Raw genomic sequence first — 25,465 nt, forward strand, 5'->3', positions numbered from 1 at the left:
TTGTTCTCCAAATGGCTGCCCTCACCCTCCCACACTGGGTCGCAGTCCCTTCAGAAAGTCATTTAACAAAGCCGCTGCCTTGTGGACTCTGTGTCTTGACAATGTCAGTAAAGTTCAAATGCTGCGAACAGGCCTGGGACAGAGCAGGACTGGAGGATGTGTTCACCCAGGCCTGGACAGACAGATGTTGACACTGATGCTGCTGAAGGTTATAGCTGAGGGATCAAGACTTATTTATTTTAAAGTCTGTAAGCAGCACAATACCCCTGGTGGGCCCCAGGCTGCTGAGCACATCTCGCCTTGCAGTGAAGAAAGTCATTCTGCAAAGAGATGACAACGCGGCCACACAGTGGCTTATTCCCTCTGTGAGGTCCACATCAGCTTGGCTCCGTTTAACACTGAAAATGCACATAGGGATGCCCGCTCTTAGAGGCAATATTGGCCGTCTTTCTCTTAGCTATGTTACTGTATTCCTCACCGGGGACAGAAATTAATCCAAATTCAGCTCCATGCTTACAACAGTCCGTTGCTGAGGAATTAGCTTTCTTCCTAGGGGGTGAGGATGCAAAGTGCCTTGCCGCTAATGTGTGCCGTGCCCGCCACAGTGAGGATGGCACACCGGTGGGTACTCTGTGGATGCACTTGAGGCTTCTAGCAAAAGCGCTTTGGCCCAGGTCCCACCATCAAAGCTGTGAAAAATGCTCAGAATGTGCATCTATGCAACACTTCTGGGTGGGGAACCCCAGGGCATAGAAGAGAAACCAGCGCAGGAGCCGGAGGGATCTGCATGCTGCCTGTCTGTGCTGCTGCACCTGGAAGGCGATTTGCTTCGACAGTGTTTGGCCCTAACACAGGCTTCTGCTCGGCCTCTGTGGTGAGATAGTCACAATCTCTTAGCACGGCTTTGCATTCCATTGTGCCTCCCTTTCTGAAGTGCCTTCGAGAGTGCACTCAGACCAGCTGCAGTCTTCCTGCCACATTGGGTCAAAAAATTCACTTTAAATAAAGCATCGGAGCTGTTAAACCGTAATAACTCAAGGATTGCTTCTCACAGCAAATAGTAACTCCAGTTACCTGTTGGGGGTGGGGAGTCTGTTGTCGGAACATTTGTGGGGCATGTGGCCGGGATGTTGCTGGAGGCTCTCCCATGAGCCCTCAGGCACCTCTTACCTCCTCGGAGCGGAGGGAGGCAGCTCTTGCCAGGACCACTAAAAGAAGTGACATGGGATGTCGATGTCTCTCCTTTTGCACTACTGTGGTGAGCAACTCACCCCTGAGGATCAGGGTACCGCCTATATTGCTGGCTTTTCCAGAAAGGAGGTCCCAGCTGGGCCTGGGGATCTGGCTGAAACGCAGCCTGGGTCTATCCCGCCGGCACTGTCAGCCAGACCACGTCGTGCGGGTCAGTGCGGTGCAGCAGCCCTCTGCATGAGGCAGGGTATTGCATGGCAGCGTGGCCCCAGCTGCAGCATAGTATTGCAACCTCTCTCCCCTTCTGCAGCCTCAGCCAGCACACACAGCAGCCTGGTGGAGCACAGATCAGGCCAGCTTGCTGTGGCTGATACCTGGGATCCCAGTCTGGGCAAGAAGCCATATGCAAATATGTGAGACGGAGGCAGATGTGCCGACCCCTGCTAGCTAGAACATATGTCAGATGGTGGAGAGTGTTTCCAGATCTCAGCTGGGGTGACTGGGTTCATTGCTAAGGAGTGGGCTAACAAAAGTTGGATTCAAACTTTTACAGCCAACAGTGATGGTAACTGTGCTGGCAAAGAGCTTAAAATGCAAGCCAGGAAGTGGCCTCAGCCCCAAAGGATGGACATACCAAAAGAGAAGAAAGGGCTATTCAGAGTGTGTTAGGATTCCTCCAAAGCAAAGTGTGCACCTTCCCTCCCCAGCCTTGTTTTATAGTTTGGTACTCCTGGTGGGAAGTACTTGAAGTGAGAAAACATCTGGGCTGGAGACAGGAAAGTGTTCATTTAGGTTCTGCATGAGAGACAGGTGAAGTTTGAGGCAGAGCTGCCAGGGAGGGCCAGAGGCACAAAGGTGCCGAGTTCACTGAACGCAGTTCTCCTGCTCCCAGGATGTGTAGCTGGAAGAGATGGTGAAGGCTTGTCTTTGTTCTGGGCCTAAATTTCAAAGTGGACATGGAAAAAAAAGTGAGGTACCCAGCCCCTGTTCAGGTGCAGCTCTGTGCTGAAGCCTGTGGCAGGTTCACAGGTGGTCGGCAGACTTTATTTTTGAGGTTTGCTTTGTTGCTGTCCCAGTACCAATGAGTACCCCAAACACAAGTGTCCAGGGGACTTAGATGACACGGTTCTCATCACACACTAGTTTCACATTCGGGGAATTAGACCAACCTCAGCAAACCTGCACCTGATTTACACTGTACTGCTAATTTTCACTACTGTGTCATGTGAAGGCATCTCTTCCTGTGAGCCAGTAAAGGGGACCGTCTGCCTCAGTGCCTTTGGAGAGCTGCACTTGCACCAATGACGAGTAGCAGGAAAACGCTCTTTTGCTGAGTCTAAGTCCTGAGCTTTATCCACAGGAGCATCCTCCTCCTCGAAGCCTCAGCACAAAACACTCGTTATATTTAGCAAACATTTGGCAAATTCCTGTTGCTGGTGCACCCCTCTAGTTCGAATGGACATGGACAGACCTTGGGAAATCACACACAGTGCTGCACAGTGAGTTTTTCTAAGTTTAAAGCAACCAGCAAGACACAAACATTCTTTTGTTTCCTCAAAGGATGGAATAGCGCAGGTTAATTTTCCCCCTCTAGGAAAGGATGGTGGCAGCAGCGTCTATAGTGGAGGTCCCAGCTATTCTCATTTGTCATGAGATGGGAGACGAGATGGGGAAATGGGGAACATATACACCCAATGTTCTGACACGTTGCCTTTAGGAAGAGCTGAGCTGCCCTGGGAATCAAAAGCTAAGCCAGAAATCCCAGGCATTTCCCAGCTCCCCATTGCATGGCTGCTCCCATTCAGAGAAGAATCCCTTCTCTTTAAAGAGAGGGCTTCAAGTGTGTCTAATTTAGTCTCCAAGGTGGGCACAGGAAATTGTGGATGAAGCAAGGCAAACTGTTGTCTGTGAAACTCATTTGCAGTCCTCCATAGAGTCTGCTAGACATGCTGCCATAGTCTTTGTCCAAACCACCAATCCAAGGGTTTAAATACCTATTGATTCTATGGAAAATACTTTAATATTTGTTTTTGGCTCTGCGAGCAGTACAAATGATTTCTTTCCTCCTGAAAATCAGCTCAGTGCTATTAACAATAATGGGTTTTGTCTCCAAATCTGGGCTCACTCTGTGAGATCGTTTAATTTAGGAATATCTGTGTTGCAAGCACTTGAAATGATTCTTCCTCACACTTTCTTTCTCAGACACATACTGCTATCTCCATATCGACGTAAAAGCTTTATAGTCCAAATTTTTTTTTTTAAGTATCCTGCAGGACAATTCCTATAGCAAATGCTCTCTCCAATAAAAAAGTTTTCAGGATTAGGCGATGAGACCAATATGTGTGTGTATGCTACAGGAAAAAACAAATCCATACTTGTAAACAGACAGACTTCCTACTCTCTTCTGAGCAAACAGTAGCTGTGACCCAAATTTACCCTCTTTCCTAGAAAAATCCTTGTTAGTTTAATATATTTTAAACATAGTGTAAATGTCAGCTTGCTTTCTCTGGAGCTTGAGTGTTCCAAGAGACTTTCCCAGCAAGATCCCATGGTGTCCTGCTTTTGAATTTCCATTGTTTTGGAGAAGCAGACTAAACTCTTGGATACACCTGAGCTGAATCTCTTGGGCTCCACGTATTTGACATCATGATGAGTTGGCAGAAGAGCTCTGCCTCTCTCTGCAGCCACTAGAATGTCACAAGATGTTACAGTACCATGCAGAAATAAGTGAGATGGAATCACTGCTTAGAAAAGGTGAAATATCTGTTTCTATAAGAAAATCTTTCTGCAGAATGCCTGCAAATTAATCTCTGTGAGTTCTGTGACTTGTCTTTCTCCAGTGTCTGCCTGAAATACAATAAAATCTACATCAAAGGCAGAGAGAAGGGCTGTGTCTCCTTCTACCATATAATCTTCATGTTTGGCTGCTGGCTGGGTGCTTGGCAGCCTGTGAACAATATTGTAACCTCTGTCACTCCCATTGCTGGGTCCTTGTGTGCGTCACGCTCAGACATGCACCCGGCCGGGTGTGCACCGAGCGAGCCCGGCACACTTTGTCCCTCCAGTCACTCGCTCTGCCGGGCACCGGGAGGCATTAGCGGTGGGGAGGTTCGCTGCAGCTCTTGGCTTTGAGAATTCTCTGCTGTTATGAAGCAGAAGCAAGTGCCCCCCATGGCACATCGTGGTGGTGGGGCTGGAGGAGGTACATGAAAGCCAGTGCCAGTCTTTTGGGACGTGTGTTTCAGGACTGCTGTCACAGCTCCTACACAAGAAGCTCTATCACCCTAAAAGCTGCTTCCCCAGAAATTTCCCGGGATGTAGAGTGCATTTAAACTGCAAGAGCCTGCTGTCTATGGAATTAAATCAGCATGCCAATGCCAAAGCATGCTGTTGAACTTACTGCTGTTGGCTCCAGTGAGTTGGGGGTCAGCTACAAGCTCACCGAATCAGGATATTGCATTTGTACAGCACCAAGCACAAATGCAGTAAGAAACTGGAAAACACAGATGTGCTCTAATGGCTCCCTGTTTTGTTTTGAGGCCTGTGTTTACATGGAATAGATAGATCTGAAAACTGTATTTTTTTTTTAACTTAGCTTGTTGCTCTTTCCTGCTCCCATTTCTAATAAAACAGGGGAGATGGAGCCAGTTTTGAGTTAATGCCTCCAGTACTCTACAAGTCCCATCCTTCCTTCTCTGTTTTCTACTTCCCAACACCACCCTGTCAGCTGCGCTGTTCAGGAATTGAAGCACAAGGTACAAACCTGAAGCATGCGGGTGTCTGAGCTGCACTCTGAGCAGGGGTTCAAGCCCCCAGGCAGCTCCTTGCTCAGGCACAACACAACCCTAAAGAGCAGCCACACCTTGGAGACATCCCTGAGCCAGTAGGAACCACTGTGGAAGTGGAGGAGCCTGCTCCAACATGAAGGAACTTCCTACCAGGAGAGGGGAGGGCAGGCACATACACAGCAAGGTGGAAGGAGTTGCTTTTAATGATAGTTTTATTTCAGTAATCATTGAGCAAATACTGCAGCCACGCCTGAGTAGGGACTGGATGGGCAAGATGAGCAGGTCCCTTGTGCTGGAGCACTAGTGCAAATGAGTCAGCAGGTCAGAGAGCTCAGTATTTGGGTACTGGCATCTCACCTCTGATCGGTTCAAGGAAGCTGCTCAGACAGTGGTTGTTTGGAGTGACTCAGAAGCATGACAGACCTGGTACCCCACTGCAACACTGCTAAGCTCCCCCTTGCCCCCATATTTCCGTGCAGTGCCGCTGTGTCTTTTGGATACCAGCCGCACTCTGCATCAGTGGTGGCTGCATTTTCCTGGTGGTCCTCTGCGTGCTTCGTAAAGCGCTCTGAGTTATTCCTTTACACTCTTTGGTATAATGCTGAAACAAGCAGGGTGAATGGGATGGGCCTTGTCTGTTATAAACCAGCACATCTACAGTGGGGTCTGTGAAACTGTGATGGCTGATGCCAGCCGAGTCTGTGACCCCTGCAGGATGTTGCTGCATGTAGGGACAGTGCTGGAGACACTTTGCTGTAGCTCTTAAGCAGAAAAGCCCTTTCTTCAGCCTTGCTTCTCCTCACCATGGTTCCTTTCCACTGCTCCTGAGGAGTGCTTCATGGAGAGAGCTAAATCATTCCTTTCTTCCTGGGAAACAAACCCTTCAGCTGACCAGCTTCCCTCTTTTCATCTCTGTGGGCCAGGCAGCCGGGAGAGACCTGTGCATCCAAGCTGCTGTGGGGGTAATTTTCGGACATGGTGCTTTTCTGGCCCTTCCTTTGGTTCTTACATGTGAGCAGAGCTCTCTAGAAAATCTGGCCTTGTATGTATTTGGGTGTCATGTGCTTTCTCGTGAATCATTAAATCCATTCCAGCAGCAGCCAGGATCACAGCCTGGCCTTGGGAAGTCTCATGAGGCTGTGCAGTGATATCCCAGGGTGGAGGGGATGGAGAGCAGGGAGGAGGCAGCAGTCCAGCGCCTTGCTCTGCTCTCTGCTCGGCTCTGTGGGCACATAGCCATCACTACACTCCCTTGCAGGTCTTTGGCACTGGTGAAGTCCACAGCACTCACTGGACATGTCCTCTTTGATATAAAGAGCATGACTGCTTTAAAGCAGCATCTCTCACCAGTAGAAAAAAAATCCTTTCAGTTCTGTCACCCTTTGAACAACCCCTGTAGCTGCTTTGGACGTTCTGTCTCAATGGCTAACACCAAGCGAGGAGGAAAATAAACAAGCAAACAGAGCGACAAGAAAAAAATAAAGCCCTGGAACGAAAAAAAGCAACATGTCTAGAAGACAACTCAAGGGCAGCCAGTGATGGGCAGGAGAAATCTTGCCACTTCCAGTCATATCAGGGGAGAGGAAAGCCGTGCAGACACTGCGTTCCCATCCTTAAAGTACTCAGGTTAGGGAGAATTATGACAGCTGTGTTCATAAAGCATGTGAACATGGGCAAAGAGCTGATGAGGGCTTTGGCTTCTCCTGCAAGCGCATCGTGCTGGCTCTGGGCAGCAGGCGAGGGGAGCGAAGGGAAGGTGTGCCAGCTGTATGAGCTGCCCCGCTCACCCCCACGCCGCAGGGCCGCAGCCCCAGGGTGGGGAGTTGTCTTGCCAGCCTGAAGGACGTGTGTGAAGCACATGTGTCAGGCCACTGCCTGGGTTTAGAGAGGTCCGCTCAGCTTTTTTGGGAGTATGGAAGGTGCAGGGGGATGGGGCTGGCAGGCACCCACCAGGCACCTCAGTCCCAGCTCAAAAGCTTGCTGTATCCCCGTGTGCTCTGTCAAGTGCTTGAACACCTCTCCTCTAGGTGAGATCCCCATGTGAGGGTGAAGAGCCCTGAAATTGCAACAGTGTGCTTAGGAAAAGCACTCATTTCTGTGCAAATTAAGGGTCAGTTCCTTTCTTTAGGAGAGTCAAGAAGAATAAATCCGTTGTGATTCACTCCTGGGATGGTGAAAGTGAGCTGGGAAAGGCATGAGCAACTACTTAATCCCCTTCCCATAGCTCCCAGGCAGCCAGATACTGGAGCTAATAAGTGCTCCTACAAAGAGCCTGGCCTCCAGGCTGGGACAATGAGCAGAGGTGCTGGGCTCTGTCACACAGCCTGGCAGCAGCGGGAAGCAGCTGGGACAAGTGCAAGGCATGGAGAGAGACCCCACAGTCTGGGAAAGGCGCAGGAGATGTGGAGGTGGCAGCATACCGCACCTGCGATTTACCCAGTAACTCAAACCCTGGCTGCTCCTTAACGCACGGCACTGAGTACCTCGCAGGCCAGCAGCACCGGGTCCTGTGCAGACACGGTGGCAGAAGGAGCCCTTTCCCTGAGGGCAGTCAGTAAAGAGGAGCATGGAGGAGGGCACTTCATAGATGGGCCACAAGAAGGAAAAACCTGGGACCCAGAGAGGAGTGGAGAGATGGAGAGACTTGTAGAACTCCGAATGGGAAGCTGAAGCATCCAGCCAGTAATGGCTGTGTGAGCCCCAGCTCTGACTTGAGGGGAGAAAAGTCTCTGCTATCACATGCAAACAATTTAGCCTGAGAAACTTGGTTTTATTGCCTGGTGAGTGCTTTTCCAAATGAGACCTGGAGCTTTCACACACTTCTCTGCCTCTTCTGCATTCTCTTATTCCTCAGAGGCAGATGGATTTTTATCTTCGTCCAGCATTAAAAAAAAAAAAAAATCCGTAAAACCAGCTGCCTTAAAAAATAAAGCCCCTTTCCTAGTCTATGCTAATAATTTACTATTATTCCAGGTTTTATTACAAGCTCTTTCAAGGGCTGCCCAGAGCCCCATCCGTAAATAGCACATAACTCAGGCCATGAGGATTTCCTCCCCGGTGGGACTTTTAATGTCTAAACCAGAGGTGTCAAACAAGCAGCTCAAAGACCCATTGTGGCCCTGGAGAGTTCTACATCTGGACTATATCTCAGCGCTTAACACATTAGCTTTTGCCCCAAGCAGCTCCGGATTTCCCTCGTCAGTTTGCACTGAACCCGAGTTAGATTTGATTTAAGAGGCTAAGCATTCAAAGGAAAAGAAAAGGTACCTGCTTAAACGTTCAAAGTGCTGCCCTGAAGGCTCGCAGGGTTTTGGAGCAGGGTGCAGGCACATATCTCCCCTGAAGCGATGCACATTGCACCCGGACCTGCTTGGAAGAGAGTGAGAGGAAGGGCTCCCGGTGCCAGGTGCTTGTCCCACGCACCATCCCTTCTCTCTGGTTATCACTGCATCTACGCACAACCTGCAGGCTCGTGGCTGTGTGTGCCTGGGAGCTGTGGCTGCCCTCAAAATCCATTTCATCTCTCTGGTGGAGGGTGACTCTGCAGCCTGGCCTCCGGCATGCCCTGGCTGAGCTCCTGGGCTGCTGGGCAGGCTGGCACCAGCAGCACCACGAGGGCCAGTGGCGTGGGCACGAGGTGGGAGACTGGGGGGAGAAGCTGTAGCCCCTGTGTGCTGGCACGGGAAAGGGAGCACTGGTGGTTCTGTGTCCTCCTCTTCACAGGAGGTGGAGTGTAGCCTCAGAGGGGGAATTTGGGAGACTCAGACTCTCTCCCTGCCTCTTCCATTACATTTGTGGGTGGCATTAAGTTGCTTCCTTTCCTGCTTTATCTCTTGCTCAGTGTCTGCCTGTTCTGACAGCTGGGACTGTCCCCTTCATCTGTTCACATACTGTCCGGCACAGTAAGGCTCTGATCTCAGCTGGGCCATTAGGGTACGACAGTGTAAACAAGTAAAACACTGAAGTGCCACTTGCAGAGAGAGATGGAGACTGTGCTGCATCCCTCTTCCTGCTGCAGAAATGTCTGTAACCAGTTTGGGGACTAATTCCTTTGTGGCCTGGACAGATTTACTTTGCTGATTCCAGTCCCAAACTGGGCAGCTGGTCTGGAGCGTTGATGAAAAGGGTACTGGGGGGATGAATGATGAGCACCACAGCTCAGGACCCAGCCCAGCTTGGATGCTCAGCCCTGGGATTTGTCCCATGCTAAATCCTTTGGAATGCAAAGATTGGGCTTAGGGGAGAAAAAAGAAACTACATGTCTGTGTGTTTTTTCCCCATCCTAAGTCTTCTTGATATTAAATCCTGAGCCTGTCTGAGGCCTGAACCTGCCTGAAGTACAGTATTTCATGAGGTTGTGACAGTGGGCTCATACGATGTCAGTTTACAGGATGGGCAGTTGGTTATAGCAGCCACCTCTGAGCAGCCCAAATTCCCACAGCCCTTGCAGAAAGAGGCTCAGGTGCTCAGCACCGGCCAGGATCTGGTTCACCCCTCGGGAAGAGCTCTCCCTGGTTTCACTGCAGCACGGCCCTGACAGCCAGCAGTGTGGATGGATTGACCTGCCACCAAGGGGCTGGGGGGAGCACCCAGCCGCCCCGCATGCCCCGGGGAGCTCCGGTGCCTTTTGCTTTCTTCCATGTGAGGCTTACGTTTCAGCACTCACTGAGGCACAGGTGTGCCAGGGAAGCCAGCCCAGACACCCCAGCCCAGGCTCCTTCCACACAGCACCTGCTGCATTTCTAAAGCGCTTCTACCCCAGATGCCTCCATGTGAGGTCCGGGTGGATCCTGCTAAACCACCCAGCAGAAGGCAGAAAGGGCACGTGGCTGTGGGGCTGCAGGATCCCCAGCCACTCTCCACCCGCCTTTCCTTCATGGATGCCCATCCCTTCCCCCTGCCCCCCTCCCCGCTCTCCTCCTCGCCTGCCTGCAGCAGGTTGATAGGCGAAACCTGCTGCTCCTGTGTAAGTGTTGTAATGACATTAACAATCCGCCACCGGCAAGTTTCCAGCGTGAGGCGAGCAGCCCCCGCGATGCTGGCAGGGTGACACTTTCCCATGCCTCCTGCCCTCTGTCAGCCGGGAGGTGGCCACTCCCAGCCTGACAGCTCCGGCAGGATACCTTCACAATGACTGAAATAATAGACCTAGCGATGGGAAAATGAGGCCAAGAGAACCCAAGGGTGAATTACAAGATGAATAACTTCCCTGAAGCCACGTCCCAGAGCATGCCTTGGCCTGCTGTTGATTCACCAGCTGACTTCCCCTCCTTCGCCTTGCTCCACCGCCCTCTGCTCCCCTCCCGGGAGACAGACCTGTCTGAATTCCGTCACTCGCCTGAAATAACTGAGAGGGTTCAGAGAGGAGAGGAAAGGCAGCAGAGAGGACAGGCATAGAAAAGCGTAGAGCAAGCCCTGCAAAGTTTCCACCCTGCATGCTTGAAGAAATGCACTCTGAAGGGGACTTTTAGAAGTGGCAGCCAGGTGAGGCTGAGCAATTGGGCCACCGTCAGCACAAATTGCAGAAGTCGCTGTAGTTGGCTGTCCACGTCCATCCTTTTGGCCCTTAGGTTCTCCACTTTAAACTAAAGCTTCAGAGGGAGTCACTGAGCTGTGTTTGCTCGGGGGGTGCCAGCCCTGGTGCAGAAAGAAGCGGTAGCATCTACTGCTCTAGAGAATTCCGTGCCCTCCAAGCCGGGAACCCCTGGCCACACAGCTGGCCCCAGGCAGTGAAGTCAGACCTGCTGACAGAGGCACAGGTGCAAAGCAGCAGGGCCGAGAGGGCAGCTCGTGGTATGGGCAAGGGTCAGCGTGGCAGTAGGCAGCAGAAGGGTCCCCTGCCCTCCGCAGTGGAGAGAGGCGACTGCTTCAGTTTTTGAGGAAGCAGCCAGTCCCGGGGCTAAGCAGTGAGATTAGGAGACAGCTCATTATCGGATGACTGATGCGAGGAACCCTGCACATTGCAGCAGTCTGCAGTGTCAGCACAGGGCTGTCTTACAACGACACTGGGCTGGGGCTAGTGTGCCTACCACCTGCAGCACCTGGAGTTTCCATCTGAATGCTATTAGCAACTACGATGAAATGGCCCTAACAGAAAGCAATGAGTTTAATGCTCCCCAACAGGTAATCAAAGCGAACGTCCATACAGCACTATGGCAAGGTGCTCTGCCCACCATACTTTAAAACTTGGTTGCTTTTTGCCCTGGGTTTTAAAATGCACAAGGGCTATGTCCAGTTGGAGATGAGTCCTGTTTCTATTCACATTCCATATTCTGCAATTCGTATACACGTCAATCAAAACTGTTGTTAGCCATAGCTGTCATGTCAAGTCCACGTCTAACAACACGAGTGATTGACAGCAAAGTTTGTTATCTGTGAATGTGTCATCCCATCCAGCACCCAGTGCTGGAGTGCTGCCTGACAGGTCATCAGTGGGAGACTTCCATCATCCATATATTATGAGATGGTTCGAACAAATCATTTTTCAGCTAGTCTCAGACACACATGTTCTTCTGCATCCCTGTTAAGCTGAGATATAGGATTTGACAGCGGAAGAGGGTGGAGGCTGATGGACCTTGGTCAGAAAAATCCTGGAGGGTCAGCAAATAAAAACCACCTATATCCATTTCTGTCCTAACTCTTCTGACAGAATTTGAGGCAGCAGGTTCACAAAGAAACAGAGCACAGGAAGAAAACCACTGCAAAGGAGCAGACATCTGAAGGTCTTCTGTTGGGAAGCCCCAGGATGAGGCAGCTTAGCAAATTTTTACATAGTGTGAGAGCTCAGAAAACAGCTCTCTCATTTGGCTTCTTGCTTTCTTCTTTTCCATAAGAACGAGCCCAAATCCCCTGTTGCAAAGAGCTGTGTGGAAAAAGGAAATGATAAGTGGAGAGTGACCCATGCTTGTCAGCCAAAAGAAAGTCAGGGTGAGTTCTGAATGAAAGTTTGGGTTACTACCTAATTGATTTCATATACTAGTTCACTGGCCATAGAAATCAGTGGAGTGGAAAGACTCCAGTTAATCTTGATAAACTTTGAATCAGGCCTTCGGTGCAATATGATCCTGAAGAGGTGCATTTTTCAGGACCCGGTAAATGTTAGCAGGGCAGCTCACCTCTGAGAACAGCTGTTTGCAAAACAGAGCAAGAACTTGGGAATGAATCAGCCACAAGCCAATGTCCACAGCTAAAGTTTCAAGTGATAGGAAAATACAGTGACTTGTTAAATTAATTGTTTAGGATTTTAAGCTGCTGCTTCTCCTTTAATACTATCAATATTATTTCACAAGAATGCTTTAATGCTGAGATGTATTATTATGACGGATCTTAGACAAAAAGATTGTTTCCAAAACAATATTTTTCGTAACTTTTTTCTTCCCAAGGACTTTTCTAAGTCTCTCTGTTCAGACTCGGAATTGGAATTGCATCTGAAGTGTGGTAAAAAAGCTACCTGTCCTCTGGGATGGAAATTATGACCTCAAAGAAAGCACAGCCACTAGCTAATTTGTGGCTTGAAGTCAATCAGGCTCAGGCCAAGTTTGCTCTCTGGCCCCCTGCAAACTTTCCTATCATTTTATAGCACTAGCAGCTCTGGGCTGGATCTTGATTCCTGGTAAAGCCAGTGGAGTTTTTGCACTAGTATGTATCAGCCTGTTGCACAGTACCTGGGAGGTGTCTCTGCCTGCGTCCCTGCTTGGATACTACAGAGAAGTAATACCTGTATCTGGACTTTTTTGTGGCCCCAGGAATGGGATTGGCCCATGGAAACACCTTTGGAAGCCAAGGGCACATTAATTTATGAACACAGAGGTCAGCTTATGACACTGTGTATCAAAGAGATATTAAAAGCAAATAATAAAAATAGCTTCCTTCATCCCACACATCCCTCGTGTTTTGGTTTCATGGTGAAGAGACCCAAAGGTTTTTTTGGACTGTAATTAGTGAGGTTTATAGGTGCAACTCAATCATAACAACTTCATTTGGCTCAGGAGAAGTTGAAACCCAGCAAACACAGAATTAAATCCACAACTGGCTCTATAATTCTCCTCTTAAAAATAACATTTGTGAACGGTTTGATCTGAGACATGTTGAAAGCTACCAAATTTGGATATATGGATTGCCAGCGAGGTGGGGGTAGGAAAAAGATACTTGACACTTTTCCAAACACTTTAGTCAAACACTGCTGCACACTGAACACGGGTGACTTCTTATAAAAATCCATGTGCATTTAGAATATCTATTAGCTACCTAAGTACAGACGGATGGGTAGCTAGCTAGGTAAACAGATGAACAGATGGATAAAGAGATGGACAAGGGCTGGGAAAGAAGAACAAATGGGCCAGCCTAAAATTCACCTCAGCCATGCTCTTTCCTTCTTCCTGAGGGCTCTCAGCCCCACAGCAGGACATGTAGAGGGAGGGTGCCCTGGTCTATACCGCCCTGGGCATCAGCTGTCAGTGGTGGTCCTGCTCCTTTTCTAATTCTGCTTCCCCACACCATGAGCAGCCATTCCTTCAGCAAGCCATTGGTATGGCAGCCTTCTTGCTGGACAGATACCCATTAGCTGGCTGTAAACTACAAATCGGTGCTGGACGTGCTGACAGCAGCAGGCAGAGCTCCACTGTCCCCCGGTGCTGGGGAGCGTCGTGCCTTGTGCATTCCATACCAGCCATGCTTCACAGGCAGCTAAAACCAGGCTGCTAGAACCAGGCCCGGTACAAAATCCCTATGCCATAGGAGCGCTCACTGAGTCTGCAAGGATCTGTGCCTTTTAAATTGCTGCGAGTGCTGCAGGAACACGACAAGGCAGGCGCTTGCTAATCCACAGTAATTTCAGCCTGGCAGAGATCCCTTGTCACCTTTCGAGAGAAGCCATTTGCATGTTGCAAAGCGAAGCAGACACCTCTGGCAAAGCGCATGTGGTCCCCATCTCTGAGAGGGGGGCACTTGATTGCCATATCGATTTCAGCCACCACGCTGCAAGCCTTATGCATTCTCTGCAAATTAAAAGAGCAGAGAGACATTCCCCTGGGACACAAAAATGGATAAGTAACCTTCCTTTGCAGAAGGTGAGGCATCCACCCATTCTCCAGCTTCTTTCGTGCAGGACCCCTTATGGCTCCAGGGACCAGAGACCTGATGCTGACAGGATGTCGTCCCTACTGAAAACAAAGAGCCACTCTGTAATACACCCGCTGGCCGGATGCATTTTTCTTGGCACCTTTTCCACCGTGGTGGAAACACTGTAGACTTTGGGGCCTTATGCTTCTGAGGAGGTAAAGTCGTTGCCCGAGGGTGCAGGGAGCAAACAGAGACTTGGGCAGCTTGAGCCCCTGTGCCTTCTGCAAAGGGGAAGCTGTGGAGGACTAACAGCAAGGGACCCATCCCTTTCCTGCGAAGCCCTGTGCTGCAGGGAAAGGTACCTCAAACCCTGGCTCAACCAGCAGCCTGAACTCTTGCCCTGCTCTGCTTCCAAGCAGTAGGACTCTTCACTAGAGAGCTTTGCTCTTAATGACAAATCAGCCGATGTGGGAAATCAATTCTCCAACAGCAGGGCATAACGTCACTCCAACTGGTCCTCTGAGATTTCACAGCAAAAGCTGATGAAACCTTAGAGCTCAGAGAGAATCCCACAGTCTTGAGAGCATTTAGGATAAAAGTTAAGGTACAAGAGCTCAATTTATCTTGAGCAGAATCTGCCTTCAAAGCCATAATCTATAATTCAGTTAAGACTGGATCTTTTCTACCCTGTAGCCTCCACAGGAACCTTTAGACACAAAAAAGTGAGCTGCTGGTTCCACTGCTGCAAGCAGAGTTGTCCATCCCAGAACAGACAGATCTACATCTTTTCATAAAACTTGCATCTTACCTGGGATGGGACCGCATCACTGATACCTGACCTTAGACCAGAAAAACCCCAAACAGCAATTCACATCTAGAAAGCTGGATTCATGCCCCCACTGCTACTGGGGGTACTGCACTGATGCCTCAGTGCAGCCTTCCTCACATCACCAGAGCGTGCCCACTAGGAGCAGTGAGGGGAGGAGGCTATGGGGGAAATAGAAGGTGGAATAGCAAGGATGCAATGGGATCCAGCTCCCATTTAGCCGGTTTTCAGTTAAGTAACCAAAAGGACCTCAAGAGTGTGTAGCACCCTGGTTTTTGGGGAACATATCTGCAGGAACATGTCTGTAATTCATGAGCTAGCTTTAGCGTATTAGCTTGGATGTAAGCAGCAAAGCCACAACAGCCTGAGTCTCAACCGCTGAGTATGCAGCCAGAATCCTGGACTTGCTGCACCGCTGCTCATCAGAGAGAAGCTAACCCATGGGGATCGCCGCAGGACACGCACCCACCTCCTGTGAGCCGTGCAGGTCTTTCAGCCGTGCCCCATTACCTGGCTCCAGACAGGGACACCCGTACAAGTAACCAGCACTGGTGTGAACTTACAGTGCGCTGCTTCTCCTCCATACTACACTGTTGTCTGTGCTCTCTCACGCTGCAGAACACAGAGGGCAGGTTTCACTGATGGCACTGGTAGGCTGGAGGCCAAGGGCATGCACCCAGGTAGCACAGACCTGGGGAGCAGCTGCAGTGCCACTGTTCGCTTGCAGGCGACTGCCCACTCTGTGTCTGCGCCACAGCTGCACAATGCACTAAGCAGCTCTTTGTTTTCCCCTCCAGACTGAGCCACTTGAAGTCCTACCCCTCCAAGGCCACATATAGAGACAGAAATTGTGGAAACAAGTCTTCCTGCTTGCGTGTTTTCTGGGCTGCGTATTTTTAATCAAGTACTCTCCTCACTTGCAGGACACAAGCAAGATCCATGGCCGTGCGACTGAGCCACACTCCCCTGAGAGCAGACCTCCATTTTCAGCAAAGCTACATTACTTTGCCTTATGTGAACACATGTTGTCAGCTGTTTTAACGGTAGTAAGTGAATGGCAATGCAAAAGAAGAAAAAGCTTCTAAGGGATGTCACTGTGTCTCTTGTTAATGAGCGACCTTGTGCTTGCAGAATCACGTGTGTGCAAGGGGCGCAGTCAGCTCCAGTTCTCCTCTAGCCGGGGGCCAGGGCACTTCAAGATTTGTAAGCACGCTGGTACTGAAGGATAGTCCACTTTGGCAGGAGGGGGAAGGACAGCAATGTCTGTGGCACAGGTCACATTGGTAGGTGAAATGATCACCAGCCAGGATCGTTCCTAACAGCTTGCTCTTTCCAATCGAGTTGAGTTGCTCCAAGGCAGTTGAATTTACCCTCCTCACAGTCAGGTCACTGCACTTCGGTCCCCACTAAAAATAACCAGGCAATAGATGCGTCTTAGTCTATTTGAATCTTAAATAGCAGTTTGTGTCATCTCATAGATTTTGTGTGCCGTTCTGTGCAGTTTTCTTTCCAAAGTTCTTATGCAAAGAAAGCAATGAAGCTTTTGATGGTCAGCAGTGATGGAAAGATAATTCCCGTTTGGACTTAGAAGTGGGAAAAGCTGCTCACAAAGCAAAATATGCTAAAAAATTACTTGCTGGTTATGGCCATTTTTCACATCCTCTCTAATTTTTTTGAGTGTCAAGTGTATTGCAGAGCAGGATCCCATTCCTTCACCCAAGGTTTAAGTTGATGCTGATATACCACATGCAGACAACAGCAGCAATAACACATGTTGCTGCCTTTGCTGTTAGTGTCTGGATTTGCTCCACCTTCTCACTTCTTTGTCTCTTGCCCCAGGAACTCGAATGCAGAGGGACTGGGAGACAGAGGAAGGGACCCTACAGAACTCAAGCCCTCAGCCCTCAGAACTCACATCACCCTTCCTCACATCACAGGCAGCATCAGTGCAGTACCGAATAACTGCATGCAGCACGCTAGGAGCAGCGAGGGGACGAGGCTATAGGGGAAATGGAAGGTGGAATAGCAAGGATGCAAAATGCCCATATTCTGACCAGATCTGGTTGGGTCGCTGTGGCTTACAAGGTTGCTCTTGTGAAAAATACTGCAATAGATATAGTGAGTCTCAGTGGGTCAGGACTTTATATAAAGAGAAGGTGGAACTCTGGTACATTTTTTGCCCTCCTTCTATACCAGGGGAGAGGTCCTAAACTCAATTACATCAACCACAAGACCAGAATCTGACCCGCTCTCTCCAAACTAATGCTTCTTTGTCTTTCCAGAGAAAATCTGTGCTCTAGCAATTGCCCCTTTGTGAGCAGAGTACTTCATACTTGTTTTATCTTCTCCAGATTTGGGGGGAGAATAAGTCTCTAGACATGTAAACACCCTTAATGAGAAAACTATAAGCCAAGATCTGCCTGCTTCCAGAAAGAAAGTTAAATATAGCTTCTAAATGCTGCTAATTGATTTTAGATGTCTGGGGAATGCTTTTGCCTTCACACCATCCCACCCACACAGCTCAACAGTTCCTCACCTGCCCCTGTCGCTCCATAAGGCACAGGGGAATTGGTAGCAGAGCCTCTGCACTATTTGTCAGCTGTTTTAGCACCCAAATGCTGTCAAAAAAACATGGGCTGCTCAGAGACCCTGACTTACACCTTTGTTAAACCTATGTAGATTCTCATGCCTTCTTTCCATCTGCTGTAGTCTATTTTTGTGTTTTGGCCTTGAAATCTTTCCCTTCTTTGAAAACAAGTCTGTTTACAAATATTTGCCTCAGAAAAGTTCTGCTGTTCAAACAGAGAGAAAGAAAACCCACTCATCTCTGCATGGACAACATATACACCCAGATGTGTATGATCTTGCAAGTAGCCCAGAAAGGCTTCCTTTGTGAAAGAAAGGATGGCTCACCCCAGAGCCGCCTGCTAAAAAATCAGAAAATAAAAACAAGTGCAGAGACAAATGTGAGTTGCTTGCTGTCTGGTGCAGTAAAGGAATAAACTGGATGCGCGGTTGACTTTTTTGCTATGCAAGAGGTATAAGCAGCAGGGTAGTTATTGGTAGAAAATTACTGTAGAATGTATTCCTACATGCTCCATAGACTTTTCTGTGCTATCTCTGAAATGAGACAGGTTACTTAAAAGGATGTGAAGTAACCTCCTCCATTGGAAACGCTTGCGGAGGAGCCAGGCGCTTTGCCATTTCCCGCCCAGTTTGTGGCCAGCCCCATGAGGGGCTCCCACCCGGCAGAGGTGTCCCCAGCCAACGGGGGAGCCCAGTGGGATGCGACTTGCTAAGAACAGAAGCCAAATTCAGACTAGCAAGGCTTTAAGAACTTACACTAAGGACTGGTACCTTATCAAGGACCAACACTTTTTACGTTGCTGCTCAGTTTAAGGTGCCTGAAAGAGGATGATTTTTGAAGTGCAAAACTCAGGGGCTTCTGAAGATCAGACCTCCTTAAAGCCCTGTTAGCCTTTGTGGAGCCTGGTTGTGACGGATAAAGATCCACATCTCATAGGGGTCTGCCATATAGGCTACACATTGTGGCTGTTATCTTCAACTTTAAGAGTAGTGAACGGGAAAGGGTTAGTTTTCGGGGGAACACCCGCACCAGCCAGCACGACCAAGGTCTGGGGGGGTTCCTTAATCACTTATGCAGCTCTGCCTGAAGATGCAACACACATCCATTGTGCTTCTAATCCTGCCACTGAAATTATAAACGTCTCGCTATGCAGTGAAATGGAGATACTGGCTCCACATCATATCCACATAGGATAAAGAAACAGGAACTATTACATTAATTTCAATCAATGCATTCAGATGTAAGAAACGTCCTTCTGCTTACAGGCACTAAAGCAGGAACCGAAGAGGTCCACAGAAGTGTGTGTGCTAATTGGACATGCTAACTTCTGGCCGATCAGTTATACAATGGACAAGCTTTCAGTGCTTTTAATGCGTGTGGGATCTGGCTTGTCTGTTGCAAAAGAGCTGTTCCATAGCCACACAGGAGTGATTTATCTCCGGGTAATATGATGGGCTCTTGAATTGCAATGAAAAAGCCTTTCTTTAACAATAGTTCGGGGTAACCTTATAATAACCTTCCTCCACCTTCCCCAGAGAAATGCTACAGTCAGATAAAGGAATTTGTTATCCGCACAGAGACATCTGCCCCCTTCCTCCAAAAGGACTGACTTAGAGTGACAATTACCCTTTCCGCACCATTCTGCCTCGCTTTTTAAAACAACAGCAATATCAAGCTTGGACGGAGTTGTTTTTTTTTTTTCCTACCAGCTTTGGTTGCAGAAAGATCACCTGAGCTGGATTTGTAGCATTGGGTTTTATTTCATAATGATGGATGTGCCGGTTAAATGTAATGGAAGAGGCAAGATAGCAGAGCAGAAATTTGGCGCCAACTGCCTCGCTTTGAAAGAGCCTGCATTCCAGCCTGCCTAAGAGGGGCTAAATGGAAAGATCTGATTAAGCGTCTCAGTGTTGTGACCCTGACCTCAAAGAACACGCCGATTCTCTGGAGGAACTTCATTTCAATTAATCAGCTTAACAGCCCGAGTAAATCTGGCTGCATCCATTGAGCCAGAGGAACCGCTCCCTCTCCTCGGAGGGTCTCTGGGATGTGCAATCCAAAAGGAAGAGGCGGTGTCTGCTGGCCAGCCCCCCCTGGCCACCCTGGGTCGAGGGGGTCGGGGATGCCCCCACCGCCCTCTCCCTGACCGGCAGCAGGCCGACTGCAGAATAACGGGGAGCTGACCCTGCAACCCCCCCCCCAACATCACCGGACCCCTCGCGCAGCTCCCAGCAGGGCTGCCACCAGGATGGGACGGGATGGGGAGCAAGATCCCCCACGGAAAGGGAGGGCCAGGCAGCTCCCAGCCCAGCACCCCACCGGCCATGGTCCCCTCTGGCTTCCCCTGCGCTGTGCTCATGCTGGTGCCCGTGCCGGTGCCAGTGCAGAGCCCACCCAGCGCTGCGCGCTGGGAAGGGGAAGAGATGAGCAGCAGCAGCAGCAGAGAAAGAGATGTAGCCGTGGTCGGAGGAGGTGGATGGCAAAGAAACAGCTGGGTGAGGCGGGGAGCGAAGCGGAGCAGAGCGCACACAGGAGGATAACCCCAGAAAATTTCCTTTCTGGGAAACTCCTAAGCAGAAGAACGCAGAGGCACCAGGGCAGGAGATGGGAAGGGAATAATGCTTCAGCCTCGGGCGCTTTCCCCCCATGGTTCTTTGCTGGCTGGTGAACTGGGACAGCCCAGAAGCTGCAAGGGACTTTGCTTCTTGCCTGAGGCCTTGGGGGAACCTCTCCTTCCTTGCACTGAACAGTGTTTCTCAGGGGATGCCTGCTGGGGCGGCAGCACTGAGGACACTAAGCTGAACTACTGCTTAACAGTTTGCTGAGATTTTTTTGGGGGTGGAACTAAATTCCTTGCCCTGGTTAGCCTTGTGCCGGCTCTGGAAATGGCTAGTTAACAGCTAACCCTGCATCTTTTGTTTCCCTTGGACCAAAGTAGAGCTGTTGCAGTTAAGTTCAGGCGAAGGAGGCATCACGGGCTAGCTGGGCTTCGCTGCTGTCTTCCTCCCACTGAGCCTTGCTCCACCGTGCCCAGATGGTGCCATTACAGCCACGGACTTCTGGCTGCCTGCAGGCTGCCTAACCATTATCGCCTTGGCACTATGTCCATCCCTTTGGACTTTTACCTCTCAGCAGTGGCACACTTTGCTCTTTTACTGCACCTTTAAAGGGATAAGTCCAAATTTAGCACAATCTGGAAAAGTAGCTGTATAGAAAGCATTGAAGGAGCATGGCAGCCCTCCCAGTTGTAGAAGAGCCTGGAAAGAGCCAGAAGAGCAGAGTACAGGGTGCAACCTAAGGGCAGACACAGTGATTGAACCTCAGTTGTACGTCTTCTGAAGCAGTCTGGAGGTGATGGCAGCAACATCCCTTGGAAGGATTTCAGGCTTCTGGCATGCAAGTTTGTTGGTGCTGTGCACCTCACGTCCAGCTGCTGTACCTGGTACTTGCCTGAGGGCAAAAAGAGAGCAGGTGGCAGCGCTGGGCTCTGCAGTGTTTGTATGGAGGCTGACATGATGGCAGTACCCTTAGGTGTTTGCATTTCAGGGTCTCACTTAAGACGCAGAGCAGTGGATGCTTCTCTCGCGCTGGGAGATGAGCATCCCAGGGGAGCGCCGTGGTGCGTGTCATGTTTGCAATGCTGCAATCACTCAAAACCCACTCTGGAAAGAGGGCTGGTTTGTTGATTGGTTTTAGTTTGTTGGTTTTTTTTTTCTGTGATTGAACTCAGCGGTGTAGTGCTTGGCAGTCTCACTTTTGGCCTGTGTACCTTGTCAATAAAAGAAATTTGCTGAATCTAGGGGCAACCTGGAGGGGACTGGGCAGTGAGGGACAAGTCCAGAGATGTGGTGCTGCCCTGGGGGGGTATACAGTTACACCCAGGCGACAGGCAGGCTTTCATCTGCTCTTCCAAGCCTTCTTCAGAGAGAAGAGGAGGGGTAGTAACCAGCTGTGGGGGATGGAAGAGAATCGCTGTAACATGATTTTTATGTCTGTGATTGCATAACAAAACCTCCTGGGAACCTCCTGATTCAAATGGATACCTAGTTCTGGTTGTGTGATGGAGGACTTTCAGTGCTGATCGATTGCCCACACTTTGGTGCAGAGGAATTGCTGGACTGGATCAGTACCAGGCTCCGAGCAGCCTGTGGCCCTATACCTAACCATTGCTGAAATATCAGGGAGGCGTAAAAAGCCTTCAGAAGCAGATAATCTGCTTTATATACCCCCCAGCACACACATACACAGTGCCATGTCGTCACAGATGCTGCAGCCCAGTTGCTAATAGAACTAGACCTTGAAAGATGAAATTGCATTTCCATTCTAAAGAATTCCCTGGGCCCGTTGCGTTAACTGGATGTTCTGCAAACATCGAGTCATTCGCTGAACTGTGAGATGCTGCCGGTCCCGCCGTGGCCGTGACCCAACCCACCAGGAAACACCCTGGGTCCCAGGGACGCATCAGCCCGGAGAATCAGCTTTGCCTACAGGGATGCCACGGGCCGGAGGCTGGAGGCAGCCCCGCCAAGATGGGTTATGCCTCTGGACGTGGCTTTGGCACACACGCATCATCTGTTGGCTTTTCTCTCAAAGATTACATGATAGCCCCACCTCATAAATTTGGAGCAAAGCACACAAAGCTTTCCCTTCCATACTGTGCATTCACTCCTAATAGTCTTTCTCCACACCGCGGCCTTATTAATTGGTGACAATTGGAAGTGGTTAATTCGGTGTGTGTGAGGCTGCAATTGCTTCCACTTGGCCAGGATTCAAGTACCGGGGGGGTGAGTCAGAATGGGTGGCAAAACTGTCTTTTCCTCAGTTCCCTTGCTTACTGGGGGGAAACTTAAAAAAAAAAAAAAAAAAAAAAAAAAAAAAGCCACAACCCTGAGTTATTCTCTTTTATGAGGTAGGCATTGTGAGGCCAGGCAATTGAATTTACAACAGCATTGAGTATCAGAGTCTATCTGGCCCTGTCAATGAGAGTGGCCAGGAAAAAAAAAGACACACATTAACCCTCAGCTCCCAGTTCCCAGGCGTTTCAATAGGGTTCCCAACTTCCCAAAGAGCCCGCTGCATACTCGATGAGACCCTTTATACCTTCTAATTACCCTCCTCACAATAGGGACACTCTCTTGCCTCTTTTGTAGGCGAGATAGTAACTTTTGCGCGCACACACACACCCGCCACCCCAAACCCGAGCGCGGGGTTATTTCTGGAGCTCCCCGGGCAGGTAGCAAGCAGCACGTGTTTCCTCAGGTTTCAGGAGCAGATTTTTAGGAATGTTTCCTTCTGAATAGCAACATGACACTTGCAGCAAAGCTCTCAGGAGACATTTAACGCTGCCGAAGTGCCCCCTCAAACCCATCACCTCCCCCGCGCAACTATTTTTCACACGAGTCCCTTCCAACTGCCTTATTTAAGGCCATAAAATTCATTTTTTTTTAGGGAGGTGCACACACAGGATGAGCTTGTCCCTGCCCACTCTCAACCCAGCAAAATGAAAGGAGTGGGGGGGCAAAATTAAATCTATTTCGAAGAGTTTATTTATTTAAACACCTGCAATTTTTTCCTTTTCTTTTTGGAAGTCTTCAACACAGGCACACACACACACAGACAAACAGGATACAAACAACTTTGGCATTATACTTTTGAATATTTGTTACAAAACTATTTCTCATTTATTTTTTTTAAAAAAGTATCTCAAATAAAGGCATTTTAAAGGAGTAAAAATACAAGTCGAGATCCCAACTTCTGAAAATAATAAATAGCACGTTCATAGCAAGGTCCTTTTTTCCTTTCTGTTTAAATCTGCTTAAAAAACCCAAACGTAACATGGCTCCATACAACGGAGCCAACGGAACAGTTGGTGGTTGGTGGGGTTTTTTTGTGGTTTTTTTTAGGGGGGTGGGGGTGGGGGGGTGGCGGGATGAGGGGAAAAAAATAAAAATCTTCATAGGCAAGTCACCAAGGCCTCCACACCGATTCACTGCGCTCTGCGATGGGACTCCCCGCTTGGGATGCTGGAACAATGCTGCCCCCAAATGATGTCAGCCCCTGCACCGGGGATGCTGCCGGGGTGGCGGCCGCGTTCCCTGCGCCGCTGCCTGCGGACACCGGCACGTTGGCGTTGGCGTACAGGGGTATAACTGGTCCGGAACTGGGAGGAAAGGCCGGGTTGGGGATGAGGAAAGCGAACTGGCCATCGGTAGCAGGGACGAGCTGGAAACCCCCGTAGACCTTGGGGGAAAGGGCTTCGGCAGGGTTCAGCTTGCAGGGCACCGGGACGGCCCCGGCCGCGGCGGGGGGCAGCTGGACGTGCAGCGGCTGCTGGGCCAGGTGGGCGGGCTGCCCGGACGGCGGCGGCGGCGGGTAGTTCATGGCCACGATCTGGCCCAGGCAAGCCGAGAGGTGGCTGAGCAGGCGGGTCCGCACGTCGGTGTTGACCCCTTCGCAGGTGGACAGGAACCGCGTCACCTCGTTCATGCACTCGTTGAATCCAGCCCGGTACTTGCCGAGGACGGTGGGGTCGGCGCTGAGCGCGGCTGGAGGGCACAGCGGGTGGCAGGTGAGCCTCAGGCCGGTTCCCCGGTCCCCAGCCCCCGGTGCCGAGTCCCCCCCGGGCGGGCGGGGAGCGTGCTTACCGGTCATCTGAGCCCGCTGCAGGTTCCGCAGGTGCTTGACAGTCATCTCCAGGATGTCCGCCTTCTCCAGCTTGGAGTGCCGGGAGCTCTGCGGGGGGGAAAAGCCGAGCCGTCAGGGCTGCCCGCCGCCGGCCGGTGCCCCCCGCCCCGGCACCCCCAGCCCCACTTACATCCTTCTTCAGCGCGTCCAGTATCAGCGTCTTCAGCTGCCCCAGGCTCTCGTTGATCCGCGCCCGGCGCCGCTTCTCCATGATGGGCTTAGAGGACTGCGGGGAGAGCGGAGCCGGTAAGCCCCCCCACGAGGCTGGGTTCCCGCCCCCCCACAACCCCAACCCCCGGTGCACCGACCTCAGCACGGCCGCGGGCTCGCCGCCATCCAGCACCGCCGCTGCTGCGCCCCAACCGGCACCCGCCATTTACCTTCCGGTGCTCGCTGGCACTCCGCGGCTTGTCTGGCGTGTGGCTGGCGCTGGCCGGCGCCCCCGCGATGGGCGAGGCGGTGGGTTTCTCCATGCCCGTGTCGGCGGGCATGGCGCGGCAGCGGCTGCAGCGGGCGCGTGCGGCGGGCGCGGGGCGCGTGCGGCGGCGGCGGGGCCGGCAGTGCCGGCGGCCGGGGCCCCCCCCGCTTTTATACCCGGCGGCGGCTCCTCATTCGTGTGAAACCGCCGCCGCGGCCGTTCCCACACTCCCGGGAGCCAATAAGCGTTGGGGCTTAACCCGGTCGCGGCAACAGCCGTGATTCTATTGGTTAGCGGTTCTGCGGGCTGTCAGTCACGCGCGGCGGGACAGCCCAGCGCCGCTGGACACGTGGGGGGTAGCGGGCGGGGCTGCCCCGGGCACCGACTTAACTCCCCCCCCCCCCCCGCCTCCTCCGCTCCCCCGGGGGCTCCGCGCCGCTCCCAGCGGCTGGGCACCGGGGCACGCCCCCCCTGTCCCCCCGGCGCGCTGCTTGTAGCACCGAGCCCCGCGGCGGGGCGCAGGGGCAGCCCCGGGCGGGGGAGGCGGGGGAGGCGGAGGCGGCGGCGGCCCGGCCCGGCCCGGCGGCGGCGGCGGCGGCGGCTGGCGCGGCACGCGAGGCCGCGGCCGGCGGGCGGCCAATGGGCGGCGGCGGCGGCGGCAGGCGGGCGGGGGGGGTTGGAGGAGGGGGGGGAAGCGGCCGGCGGCGCTGGCCGCCCATTGGCTGGCGGCCGCCCCCGCTGTCAATCAGGCGGGCGGCGGGCGGCGGCGCTCGTGCCTCCGCCCCCGAGCTGCGGCCCCGCCGCGCGCCCCCCCCGCCCGCCCCGCCCGCCGGAGCACGTGCCAGAGCGCGCCCCGCCGCCGCCCGCGCCCGCCCCGCGCGCGGCCATGGGAAAACCCCGCCCCGCCGCGC

General features: G+C 51.5%; 1 protein-coding gene across 2 annotated transcripts; it reads right to left on the minus strand.

Moving 5' to 3' along the window:
- Positions 1–22,980: 22,980 nt before the first annotated feature.
- On the minus strand, positions 22,981–24,717 carry HES4 (hes family bHLH transcription factor 4). Of its 2 annotated transcripts, none has more exons than XM_056333485.1 (4): positions 24,445–24,717; positions 24,267–24,362; positions 24,097–24,184; positions 22,981–23,997 (listed from the first exon to the last, which is right to left on the minus strand). In XM_056333485.1, the coding sequence occupies exons 1-4, from the start codon at positions 24,625–24,627 to the stop codon at positions 23,417–23,419; spliced, it is 948 nt and encodes a 315-aa protein (XP_056189460.1). In that variant the 5' UTR covers positions 24,628–24,717; the 3' UTR covers positions 22,981–23,416. The 2 variants fall into 2 exon arrangements, with proteins under 2 accessions (XP_056189460.1, XP_056189462.1); XM_056333487.1 differs by having other exon boundaries at positions 24,517–24,716.
- Between the last annotated feature and the right edge of the window lie 748 nt (positions 24,718–25,465).

The sequence above is a fragment of the Falco biarmicus genome, chromosome 3 (assembly GCF_023638135.1).
Source record: "Falco biarmicus isolate bFalBia1 chromosome 3, bFalBia1.pri, whole genome shotgun sequence".
NCBI classification, from domain to species: domain Eukaryota; kingdom Metazoa; phylum Chordata; class Aves; order Falconiformes; family Falconidae; genus Falco; species Falco biarmicus.

Coding starts and splice junctions, on each gene's coding strand:
- HES4 (XM_056333485.1), bottom strand. CDS start 24,627: ATGCCCGCCGACACGGGCATGGAGAAACCCACCGCCTCGCCCATCGCG. Junction 24,185..24,266: donor TGGACGCGCTGAAGAAGGAT/GTAAGTGGGGCT, acceptor TCCCCCCCGCAG/AGCTCCCGGCACTCCAAGCT. Junction 23,998..24,096: donor GCAGCGGGCTCAGATGACCG/GTAAGCACGCTC, acceptor TGTGCCCTCCAG/CCGCGCTCAGCGCCGACCCC.